The sequence below is a fragment of the Fistularia commersonii genome, chromosome 29 (assembly GCF_037954325.1).
Source record: "Fistularia commersonii isolate RoL2024-O1a breed Wild chromosome 29, RoL_Fcom_v1.0, whole genome shotgun sequence".
Taxonomy (NCBI): domain Eukaryota; kingdom Metazoa; phylum Chordata; class Actinopteri; order Syngnathiformes; family Fistulariidae; genus Fistularia; species Fistularia commersonii.
Genome location: NC_141312.1, coordinates 9,323,845 through 9,337,129, shown reverse-complemented (window position 1 = coordinate 9,337,129; position 13,285 = coordinate 9,323,845). Strand labels below are relative to the sequence as shown.

General features: G+C 38.1%; 1 protein-coding gene across 1 annotated transcript in view; it reads right to left on the bottom strand.

Moving 5' to 3' along the window:
• Positions 1 to 13,285, bottom strand: part of LOC147216927 (uncharacterized) — a 16,891-nt gene extending 3,606 nt beyond the window's left edge. The window contains exons 1-4 of the mRNA XM_086176633.1: positions 12,800 to 13,285; positions 7,843 to 7,964; positions 4,987 to 5,942; positions 515 to 668 (exon numbers count right to left, since the gene is read on the bottom strand). Of these exons, the coding sequence (XP_086032759.1) occupies positions 515 to 668; positions 4,987 to 5,942; positions 7,843 to 7,964; positions 12,800 to 13,088 (1,521 nt within the window). The 5' untranslated portion in view covers positions 13,089 to 13,285. The remainder of the gene's footprint in view (positions 1 to 514; positions 669 to 4,986; positions 5,943 to 7,842; positions 7,965 to 12,799) is intronic.

Here is a 13,285-nt window from a genome sequence, read left to right as displayed (position 1 = left end):
TGCTGAAATTGCTGTCCTCAAAGGTGTGACCCTTGCCCTTCAGGTGTTAGTGGACTGCATAGTCCTACCTGGAAGTGGTCGCTTTACTATTTTGGGTCATCCCTTGGGGAAAGGTAGTTTTCCCCAATGTGGACATCATCACAATCCTGCAGGTGAGTCTCTTAGATTTGTCCCCCGAATGCCCCATACGTGATGACATGCACATTTACAGAGCACCCATCACTCAACCAAATTGCAGGACAACTCACTCATTAATATAATATATCCTTTCAAATTTGACCAAAGCCGAACCCTGCCCCCAATACTTATATACTGCCAACGCCCCATAGTTGTTAAAATTCCTCTCAAATGGGATGTGATGCCTCTTTAAGGAGAGAAACTCCTTAGTCCAAAAGTCCAACTGCCACAAAAGTGCTGACCCCTCAAACTTCAGCAACTACCATCCTACTTCAAATCTCCCCTTCATTTCAAAAAAGCAGTTTCCTCCAAACCCCATTCTCACCTATATAATTACTTGTATGAACTGTTCCGGTCCAGTTTCTGCCCACCCCATAGCACTGAAAAAGCACTCATCAAAATCACCAATGACCTCCATATGGCAGCTGATGCTGGACTCTTCACCATCCTCAGCCTTTGATAGCATCTGTCCCACCACCCTGCTCAACAGGCTATCCATTGGCATCATCCACACTCCGTTAGACTGGTTCATGTGTTACCTCTCTGGCCACACTCAGTTCATTAAACTTAAGTCTTTTAAAATGATCCCTTCCCCCGTCACTACAGGTGTGCCCTAGGTCTCTGTTCTGGGGCCCCTCCTCTTCATCATCTACCTCAGGGGTGTCAAAATAATTTTAGCTCAGGGGCCACATGAAGGAAAATCTTGTAAAATGGGCTGGATGGGAAAATCATGGCATATTATCTATTGATAATGTTGATTTATCCCACCCCTGAAACCTGACTTCTTTAGTTTTGTGGGCTGGATTAAACCCATTATTGGGCCTGAATATATACTGTGTATATATACATATATATATATATACTGCTCAAAAAAATAAAGGGAACACTTGAACAACACAATGTAACTCCAAAGCAATCACACTTCTGTGAAATCATAGTGTCCACTCAGGAAGCAACACAGATTCATTTTGACTTGTTTCAAGGACATTACATCAAAGTTGGATCAGCCTGGAGTTTGTTTTTACACTTTAATTTTGAGTGTGATTCTTATCCAAACCTCCATGGGTTGATACAATTGATTTCCATTGATCATTTTTGTGTGATTTTGTTGTCAGCACATTCAACTGTGTAAAGAGCAAAGTATTTCATAAGAATATTTCATTCATTTAGATCTAGGATGTGTTTTTTAAGTGTTCCCTTTATTTTTTTGAGCAGTGTATATATATGTGTGTGTGTGTGTGTGTGTGTGTGTGTGTATTCTGTGTGTTCTTTTTTTTTTACCATTCTGACACTTTTGTTTTAATTTTTGATGTTTTATTGTTTGTGTATAAATCAAATGTGCTAAAACATGTAAAGAAATATTATTTTCAAATCCCTCTCTACTTTTTTTAGGGGAATGTTTTTCGTGACTATATTGGTAGAAAAACAGGTGAGATTGGAACTGGAAGGCAGAAGGCCAAGAGAGAGACCAAAGAGGAAATTTATGGATGGAGTGAAAAAGAGACCTTTAAATAAAAATAATAGTAATAATACAATAAACAAAACAAATTCTCTAACTGTATATTTGGCAATTGATATTGTGGATGAAGTGGTTTGATTCATTAACCAAAAAGAAGAAAAAAATGATATGGATGTTGGATGTTCTTGCACTTCTAAACCTGTCTCTTTTATTAGGAGACAAGTTTAACCTCTTCAGCACAAAAAACAAATGTTAACACAGTCACTGCACAAAAAATAAAAATGCATCAAAATTGTAACACCCCTTTACAAATATAACAATGAATTCAATCATTTAAAAATGGTGCAAATACAAATGCATTTAGGGGTTTGTTTTTTTCTTGAATTAATTACGAATAGCTATAATATGAAAATGGCATTTTAATTGGTTAATTCTTAAATTGGAAGTCATTTACTTGTTATTGTCGAGGCTGAAATTAGTCAAAAGATTTGGCCAAATTGGGGGGGTGGGGTTCATAAATTAATATACAGGTAAAAGATGAAAAAGAGAAAGGACAATTAAGTGAAAGGGGCATTTTGTCCTCTGGGGATTTAAAAGTGACTTTTATTTGAAAAGTTGTATGCCAATTATGTTCATAACAAACTCTGGATGAAACTGAGGAACTGGGTAAAACATGAATGAAACTATCAATTGTAATTCTTGTGCTTTAAAAACCACCACATTACTGCTCTTTTATTCTGTTCAATTCAAAAGAACGTTCTTATAATAAAATAGATAACAGGTCTAAATAAATAATTTACACATAATGAAATAGGAAAGTAAGGTCACTAAGCAAATTTAAATGATAATACTTCAATAAAGTATCTTCATCATTTGCCATTCCTTATTCAACTTGCATCCAAATACTGTGCCGTTTCAAAAAACAAAACAACTGAATCTAACAGATACAGAATGTGAAACCTTACACAAAATGAACTGCCATTATCCAATCAGAAACTTCAGTCTCATACTTACATATTTTTATCCAAACAAAGAGTTGACTTTTATTAATACAAAACAAAAGCTTATTGATTTTGTATACATACATGTTAAGTCATATTTCTGCTGGGTAAAAGTTGAAATATAGGCAAGAATATTTTAGATAGACATTGAATAGTCAATAGAAAGTAAAACTCAGGCTTGGCCCTCTACTACACATCCAGCACAATGTCAGAAAACCTTATGTCATTGAGAAATAATATTGCTGTATTGAGAAACAACCGAAAATTCTGAAAACTATCCATCCGTACCTTGTTTACACCACCAATTGTTTTAGATCCCCAATATTTTAAAATCCACATAATCAAAGTTGATATCTTTTTTAGTGATCTGGGACTTTTATAGTATTCATAACACGGGAGCAGTTTCACGCCATTGAAACGGATAACATTAACATATTTATCCAGTGGGGCAGAGCAATATGAAAGAAATTGTATTACAAAACTCAAAGCCTTTGTTACCTCATATTGAGATATGTCTGCTAATCAAATTTGATTTGTAAATCATATGTCAAATACCCATTACAAATTAAACAAGTGTTCCAGTAGTCTTTTAATCCACCTTTTATTCACATGCGTCTCTCAAGAAGATTCTAAGAAACAACTTTAATTATGTAATATAATTACTCGTTCAAAAATGTATATATTTCTTTAATGTGGTTACATGTTCCCTATTGATTTGTATCTAATACCTATGTGAAGGTGACTCACTGCAAATTAACTCTTTGAGTTTTCCTTTGATTCGGATTACACCAAGGGTAATCCTTGAGAATACTGAGCAAAAACTAGTCCAAAATAAATTTTAAGTCATGTTAACATGTTTCAAAATTTTGATTAAATTTAAATATATCACAATTTTATTTAAAAAAATATAATCATCTCTACCTATTATATATAATAGGTAGAGATAATGCTTCATTTTCATCTTTTAATGATACAGAAATCAACTCTGGCATAAATCTACTTTTTTTCCTTAAATTATCCATTACTCCTCTAACCAACAAATAAAAGTCCTCCTAACGAGCAATGTCTTTATTGCCATTCAATCATTGCAAAACGGTCTAGTTTCTGTTCTCAACATATATTAATGGTATCTGAGAATGTGGATTTTCCTAGTTTCCTAATCCATAAATAAAAACACAAGATATAAAAGTAGCGGTATTTTCGGTGTACAAGTTACAGTAAATTAAACCACAAGGCGCAATCTATTATTGATTGCACAACTTCAGTTTATGACAGGGACAATACTGAGTGGTCTGTAGCTGCAAGGCAACTCCATGAATGCCAGTAGACATAATACTCCACATAATAAAAGCTGTGGCAGTTTGATGTCCCATTGTGAGGTAACTTCATCCATGCGACATCATTGCTTGGGATTTAAAAATAAAGCACCAATGGATAGTCATGTTTTAGTGAACCATCAAGCAAAAATTGGGTTAAGGGTATGAATTGAGACTCCCAGGTCTGACAAACCTGATGTGAGCTGAAAACAAATGAGATATATAACTGATGTTACAATGTCACACATAATGCCCTTTGTCTTCTGATAACGGACTAACACAATTCAAAGGTAACTTTCTTCAGATTGTAGCAGGAGATAATCTAAAAGTGTTGGCGACCACATTCTCTGTTTCAATAATTGATCATGACTGCATCTCTCAGAGGTCTGATGTGTTTACATGTAAAATAGACAGCATTTTTTTCCAAATGCAAAATATATCAATATACAAAAATATATTTCATGTATTTACTTTTTTAGATAAACTTTAAGAAAAAAATGTCTGGCTAATTCTAAAGTGATCTCTTGCCAATTTACTAATTTTGGTCAAAAGCAAATACCATTACACATTTTTTTCCCTGTTCCAGAACAAGACCTAAATGTGTATCAAAAGTCCCCATATTAACAAAGCCACACTATATTAGTAGGACACTTTGATGATTTGAATTTTGATATACTTCCTAGTCCAATTTTTACATTCAATTTTTCCACAATCTGCTATTGAGTAGAATGCCTGTTTAATGGCATAAGCTGCCTAAGCAATTAAAATGCTAATCTATAATACCCATTTGTCATGTTTTTTGTCACATCACTGTACCTAACTGGTACAATGGCTTTGTTTTTTGTTTAATTATTTCATCAGCTCCGGCATTTTCTGACCTTGATCCACTTTAGAACAATATATTAGTAAGAAAATAATGCTATTACTAAAAAAAGAAGTAACATGAGAAAAAAAAAAAAAATCCTCTTCCTTAAACATAGATGTAAGAAAGTAAACTTTGGTGCTGCTGACTGGCAGTATTCACACTCAGTGCTGGATCTTCTGGTGCCTCTTGAGGTTGCTGGGATGAGAGAAACGTCGGTTGCAAACAGAGCAGCTGAAGGGCCTCTCGCCTGTGTGAACATTGCCATGGATGTCCAGCTGGCTTTGACACACAAAACTTTTGCCACATACCAAACAGGTATACGGCTTTTCCCTGGTGTGCCTAGCCATGTGCTTCTGCAGGTCAGACTCCAGGAAGAAGCGTTTAGAGCAGCTGGTGCAACCGAATGGCCGCTCCATGGTGGCAGCGTGATAGAAGGCCAGGTGGGGGGAGCTGGGGTTGGGGTGAGTCATGGGGCAGTTTGACTGGTAAACAGTTTGAGTGTCAGTAACAGCGCTACATGTTCCTGGTGAGTCGTGGTGAGGGTAACAAGATTTCATCTGTACTATCCTTTGTTCTGCTGTTTTATCCCAAACACGCTGTATCATTGGCGACTTAGTTTCTTTCCTGCTTGGGTTTAAATTGCTGAGCCACTCATGCACCTCTCCACACTTGTCTGGTGCTTCACCTCCATCAATGACTATTACTTCTGTCGTTGAGGAGGTGGAGGTGAGGCTGCTGCTGCTGCTGCTGCTGTCTAACAATGCGGCATTATCTTTTTTGCCATCTTTGACATCACTACAACAAGCAGCCGTGTCTTTTCTCACATCATGTCCTGTAACCACCAGCTGGGGATTATGGGCAGTATCACTGCTGATGTTTGTATCAGCTGTCCTGCCGACAACAAAGGTGATGACGTCAGATTCACTGACCTCACTTTCTCTGCAGCACTTGGTCGCCCCCCCAGAGCTGGGATCCTTCGGGGCAGCGTGAGGTGATCCCTTGTCAGCGTCTCTTATGGTGCTCATGCAGGTGTCCACGGCTACCACACAGTTCCTGGTATTATCCTCCAATGCCCCTTCCACTTTCACAATCAGCAGCTCGCCTTCATGATCGGGCTCTGTTGTCTAACAAGAAAAACATTGATTCAGCAACTTTTTGTACTAGTTATGATCATGAAATGAACAATGATGGAAGAATATAAAGTGTTTTCTGTCTTCAGGTGCTAGCAAATGAAGCCCTGAAGCCAGCCAAGCTAAAGCAGCATCTAATTAATTAAGCACACAGAGGGATGTTTGCATTGGTTTATGCAATAAGACTTTGACAACTGTTATGATGTTACCTTTTCTGCCAATAATTTCAATAAGTGTCAATTTTTGGATTATGTTAAAGTTGTTCGACTTTAAGTAAGCTGGTTAACAATTTATTAAAATAAATGTTCTAAAAGCTTTAAGATCGGTAACTTGAATAACAAAAATGCAGTAACCCAAAACGTAAATGGAATTAAAATTACCAAGTGTTTAAAAGTACAAAAATGCTATTGAAATTAATAATACTGGTTAAGTTAATTTATATGAAACACAACTATTTAGGCGGACTCATTTCAGACAAAAAGGAGAGAACATAGTCACCAATTTTGCATCTAATAAATGGTAAATTTCAGTAAATTTAGAACAGCTTTAAACATCAATTACTTTATCATTTATGTATATCATTTGCATTATTTTGGTACTTTAATTATGATTTGTTTAGGAGCCACAGTGACGTAGTGGTTAGCACTTCTGCCTTACATCAAGAAGGTCCCTGGTTTGATTATGATAGGGAGCCTTTCTGTGTGGAGTAGCATGGTCTCCCCATGTTTGCATGTCTCTCCTGGATTCTCCAGTTTCCTTCCATAGTCCAAAAACATGCAGCAGGGTAAGTTAATTGGAGACCCTAATTTGAAATGTGTATATCTCTATATGTAGCCCTATGATTGACTTACAACCACTAAAGGGTGCACCCTGCCTCCTACCCAATGATAGCTCAAGCCCCTGCTGCTATCCTGACTGCAGGATAACCAGTGTACACAATGAGTAAATGAATGAATTAACAATTTACTGATTACACTTTGAAATCCCTTACCACTACACTTTTGAACTTTTTTTAAGTAAGCTGCAATGATTTCATGTGCAAGTCAGGATCAGTTATGTGAAGTCTTATAAGAAAAACCTGCCTTTTATCAGCCCTGATTTGCATAAAATCATTCTTTGGGAGCCAAGGAGAGGGGTCAAAATCCTAATGAAGCAGTTGGCAAGTCAGTTTATCTTGATATGATTCATATATGTTCCAGATTGTACTGCTCAGTCTATGACCCATATGATTCCACCACGCGTGTTTTTGTTCCTCATTTCCTCGAGTTACAGACACAGCCACCCTGTCAGCCACCATTTATTCATTTAAAGCAAGAGAGGTCTATGATTTCTTATGTAAGATGGATGAAAGAGATTAGTCAAGATGTAAGATATGAAAATGAAATACATGATAGCAATGAATACTACCATAGCCAAAACTGTTCTTTTTGTGGAGGCCTGGTTTTAAGATTGTCTTTCACATCGTCTCATGTTAAAAATGTATTTCCTAATTACGTCAGGGCAGATATGAAGCACAGCAATATTTTTTCATAACTATCAAAGCACTACAATTACTTTTATGTCCCTTTCTTGCTTTAGTAACAATCAGGATTTATCCAAGCAATTAATGGCAGAAATTAAGAATACAAATAACCATACTGTACTTTTGCTGCACTTTATTGTACCTAATTGCTGGCTTTCTGCCATAGTTGTGATTTATGAATTATCTCTATTAATGAGATGTGCCCTCCAAGTAGATAGTTCCCAACCAAAATCAGAAGGTAAAGTACTGCCTATGTTACGATGTGTGTTCATATCGAAACAAGATCCTGCCCAAAAAAAGACACAAGATCATAGAACTTTTACAGCTAAATAAAGGGTCAACACCTAAATTTACTGTACTAAGGATGGCTACCTCTGTCTTAGTGGTGGTGACAACCTCCTGATCTGGGTCTTGATCCAGGTTGATGGACTGGATCTTCTGCCTGGCCTGTTGATCTTGGACAACAGATCTGTTTCTGCTCTGCAGAGTTGGTCCTGTCAGGGAAGAAAGAAGTTCTCTATCACTAAACAATGCAGAACTTTCTCTGCACACAGACAAATTTTGGTCATATTATTTTCATTTTTATTTCAAAAACATCTAAATTCCACACCTCATATTTGGGCTACACAAATCCTGATACATTTTTTTTTTTATTTTAAAGTTAAGAAAATTATCTGGTAACAAAAGCAACACTGCAGCAAGAATTCAATCATTTAAAAAGACTGCAAGTTATCGATTGTTTAATAAGAGAAAATGTCATAGAGAGAGCAATGGTGAAAACCTAAGGAAAGTCCACAAACAGATGGAACTTATGAACAACATTTCTGAAAAGTGTGACTGCTGATATTAGACAATATATATCAAAACATCCAGTATATTTAGCCTACATTATTTCTAATAGGCATGCGACACATACAAGTCACATGTACATCACTTCCCCTCCTCATTGAGAGCATGGAAAATCCTGATCCAGAGTTGTTTTTTTTTGTTTTTCTTCCAGTACCACTTAGCCAAACTACACAGAAACCTTCGAGTTTCTAAAGTGAAACAATGAAATGAGCAAGCAAAAATTACAAATGTTGTGGCCATGCAAACAATGGTTGTTGAGCATTAATGTTACGAAAAGTGTTATATTTAAAATGGATATAATATGCATTTACACAGGCTGTGACATTTTTTAACTTGTTTTCAGTCCTATTAGTATAACAACAGAAATATAAAGATATAAAGCACAGCTATATTTTTTCATAACAATCCAATATCATATTCTCATCTCTGCCGTTTTCTAAGGGCTGTTTCAAGAACCCTTACGTAACTCACATGGGTCTGAAAGTGAATGCTGTAAAGTCATCATGCATGGCTTACTAAGCATTTTCGGTTTGCAAATGAACTCTCCAAGCCATCTGTTGAACCCAACCTTTACAAAAATATTCAATTACAATCCATCCATCACAACAACCTGACAACCCATTGAGCTATCTGAAGGAAAGCTGCCTGTTCTTATGTCTTCTTCTTCTTCTTCTCCTTTTGGCTTTTCCCTTCAGGGGTTGCCACAGCGAATCAACCTTCTCCATCTAACCCTATTCTCTGTATCCTCCTCTTTCACAACAACTGCCTTCATATCCTCTCTCACTACGTCCATAAATCTTCTCTTTGGTCTCCCTCGCAACCTCCTGCCGGGCAGCTCCAATTCCAGCATCTGTCTACCAATATATTCACTATCCCTCCTCTGTACATGACCGAACCATCTCAGTCTGGCTTCTCTGACCTTCTCTCCAAAATATCTAACATGAGCTGTTCCTCTGATAGACTCATTCCTGATCCTATCCATCCTGGTCACTCCCAAAGAGAACCTTAGCATCTTCATCTCTGCAACCTCTAGCTCTGCCTCCTGTCTTTCCATCATTGTAGCAGTTTCTTGGCCATACAGCGTCGCTGGTCTCACCACTGTCTTGCCTGTTCTTATGTCACTAAGTAAAAGTTACTCTCATCCAGACAAAATTGTCAGAGCTGTGGTGTGCTGATTAATAAGGCAATACATCACATTACAAATGGATGTATAATGTAAAAAGGATAAAAAGTTGACGCAGGACCCCATTCATTTCGGTAACACATATTCATAGACGCATAGAATCAACACTTGAGGGTTTTTTTCAATTATTCAATTTTCAATTTCAATTTTCAATTCACTAAAAAACTAAACCATTAACAAATCATGTACGCAATCGCCGCTGAAAACACAGTGCAAGTCTATTAAAAGTAAGTATTTTTGTGCCAGTATACATAATATAACATGATAGGTACAATACTCTTTCTGGTTCAGCAACTCTGCCATTTACCATCTTTCTAACCCAAATGGTGTTTTGCAAATGGAATCCTGAACAAAGCTTGGAATGGCCATAACAAACATATTTGAGTACAACGGAGTTCATAGGTGTAAATAGTACCATAACATCTTTGGCCAAAGATCATCTAGTTGTGAGTTGGATCACATGGCGAGGACGTCTGCTGAACCCCTACTGCTAGTTTGTGTGAACTGAGAATGCTGAGTGGAGTCTGAAAGCTTCTTAGTTTGCACTTCAGGGGGAATTTTTCCAACGTTGCAGAGGAGGTTGGGGTTATATCATCTAAGTGGCCTTATTATTTCTACCTCAAATGAAGAAGTTATACTATCTTGGGTTTTTGTTCACGAGCAGAATGTAGAATCAACTTGAAAGGCAGATCATAGAGGCATCTGCAGAGATGTATTCAGTGCATCTGTTTTGAAGAAGTTTAAAGTTTAGATTTTAGCTCTCACCTTTGGTCACAAACTCATGCCTTGAGTATAGGCAGCTGAATAAGTAAAGTGGTGGGACAATATTGAGGATGGGTGGCTACTTTTTGATAGTTTGGAAACTGGTGCTTGTTGACATCATTCCAAAACTTCACAGGTTCGTTTGGGTCCAAAAGCTCTTCTGCCATACTTGCAGATGACAACATGCCCACAAGCTGAAATATGAATTTCCCTTTGTAAATGGAGGGGACTGCCTCCTTTGCTTTTGTGGATGAGCTCCCTGCTGTTGCAAAAGTGAAAGGGTCTTTGGCAAAGATAATTAATTGCGTGGGCGGAACATATCCATCTTGGCAACTAGCTAAGTTCTTTCAACTTTGGAATGAAATTTGTTGCAACATCAGCTGTATGCACAGATGTTTTTGCGGACTGAGGACAATGTAGCATTCTGTTGGTGCTCAAATCAGTCGCCAAAATGTTGTTTGAACAGGGTCATTGACAGCTTAGCCTCTGCCTTGAGATGAGATGAGATGAGATGAGAACAACTTTATTTATCCCAAAGGAAATTGTTGGGCCAGAGTTTCAAGCAAAAACATAACAGTAATAGATAATAGTAGGAAGGAGGGAGAATAAGAAATACAATAAAATATAAATTGTCAAGGTTAAGGCTATCAAGTGTTTTAAGGTCTTAAATTCCCATAATGAATTGAATTCCCATATTTAAGCCATTCAAGTGTTTCAATATATCGGCGAGAAAGCAGACATCTGCCGTCATCCCAAATACAATTCAAATGTGCTTTTGCCCTTTTCACTTGCTGTTTGAAAGTAAAGTTATCTCCTCCCCTCCTTGAGCTGTCGTGATATCGTGGTGGAGGGGTTTGTGTGTTCCAGTGACCCTAGGAGCTATGTTGTCTAGGGCTTTATGCCCCTGGAAGGTTCACCCAAGGCAAACGGGTTCTAGGTGGGGGACCAGACAAAGCGCGGCTCAAATGAACACCAATAATGACAAAAGAATTTGGACCCAGTTTTCCCCAGCCCAAACACGGACCCCCCCCGGAGCCAGGCCAAGGGGCGGGGCTTGATGGCGAGCGCCTGGTGGCCACTGCCCGAGGGAATGACATGGATCGATCCAATAAGCGATTGCTCGTGCCAGTAAAAGGATGACAGCACACAATGAGAGGATGGCATTTTTGGTTTGCTGCTGGTGGATAATTAAAGTTCCTCTTTTTTTTCACAAATGCAAGAAGAACTAAAATAAACAGAGTATTTTTTTAAAGTAGCCTTCAACCCAACTTCTTTTTTTCCCCAAGTTGTTGCATGCAGAAATGTAATTTCATTTTCTCTGCAGCTGTTTATTGATTTAAAAAATTACAACACGTTGGGTTTCTACATAGCATGAAGGCAAAAAAAAAATGTAATATGTCGTGTGAATTCATTTAATATTTCAAAAGGGTTGTTTGGCTCCCCGTGTTTTCTTTACTGTGGAGAAACAGGTCAAATGGCCCATTGAGAGGTAAAGGTTGCCGACCCCTGTCCTAGCCAGTCGAAGTATTGTTGAGCAAGACACTGAAGCAGTGCCGCCCTGGCAATGCAAAGTGGCTGCCTTCAGCTTATAGTTCATCCATGATGGGTTAAATGCAGTTATCAAATTTTGCTGATGTTGTACTGCATGTATGTGACTCCTGATGAGAGAAAGGACGGGTCCCAGTGATTTGCCATAAGCACTCCAAGTTAATGCTGTTAAATATGTTCATGCTGCTAAGAGGAAGATGTCAATGCTTCTGGTTCTGAATTATCCATTCAGCGCAACCACCAACAGTAACCGAAACAACACAAGGATCATTATTACTAATGACCTCTGTTTGCCACTGAATAAATGGAGAAGAAAAAAAAAACACAATGGGCCGCTTGCAGGGAGAATAAACATAAGAGATAATAAAAGTTCCTTGGCTGGAAATCGGTTGCACTGGCTGAGAATTGTATATATCTATTCAGCTTTGATTGATCACTTTCACCTTTAGTCCATTTTACATTCCTTTATGATGCATTTGATTCGCGAAAATTGTTTTATGCTTCAATAACATTCAACTTTAGTAACATTGTTTTTTTAGTCTCGGCACCTTGTATATTATGGCTAAATGATGAATGTAATTGATTCGGGCAGAATATCCTGGGTATTTTACACACATGCTTCATCTCGGCATGATATCAAGAGCTGCCAGTTTATCTCTACATTTTAAGTCCTCATATTGTGTCGGAAAATCAGAATGATTTTAAAACGAAATTTCACAATGCGCATATTTTAGACCATCTTAAGTCAATAGTAACTTTAATCACAATAGCAAACGTCAAACGTATTTTTATAGAGGAAACGGTTTTTATTATTGCTGTCGTGACTTGTAGTGATTGACGAATTGCCGTTGTGCTTTTGACCGTAGGAGCCACCGTACATAAAAATACCTTGGAGAGCAAAGTCTAATTTAATAATAAACACTCAACATGGAGCTTAAAGAATATGTCAAAACTTTTGACGGAGAGTTATTAGTTGGTCTAGTTTACCCGTCAGAGCCTCCCTGTTCGGCCGGTTAAGGAGGCGGACCCCGTGGAAGCGGCTGCTGATGGAACCCTCTGCTCCCCTCACTCTCTCGGCTCGGTACCTGGCGACCTGAAGCTCCAGCAGTTTGATCTTCCGCCGCAGAAACTCGTTTTCCTTCTGGCTCCGGGACAGCTCCAGGTGTACCACGGCGGAGCCGTCGTCCACAGCTTTACAAATTTCCACGACGGCTGCGTTGGCCAGCATCTCCATGATGGAGGAAATCTGAGAATGGAAATCGATTGCGGTCGACATTGTTTGCTAGCTAGCTTCGTAGGGGTTTGATGCTGGAAAAAACGAAACACTAGCTTGTGTCCTCACAGCGACCTTAGCATCGACCCCACAATACTATCAAAATCAGGTCTTCCTATTTCGAAGAAACAACAAAAACTCGTGTACAGAGTCTACACTCTTTTGATATGTTTGCACGAAAGCTAATGGGCAGTATTTTC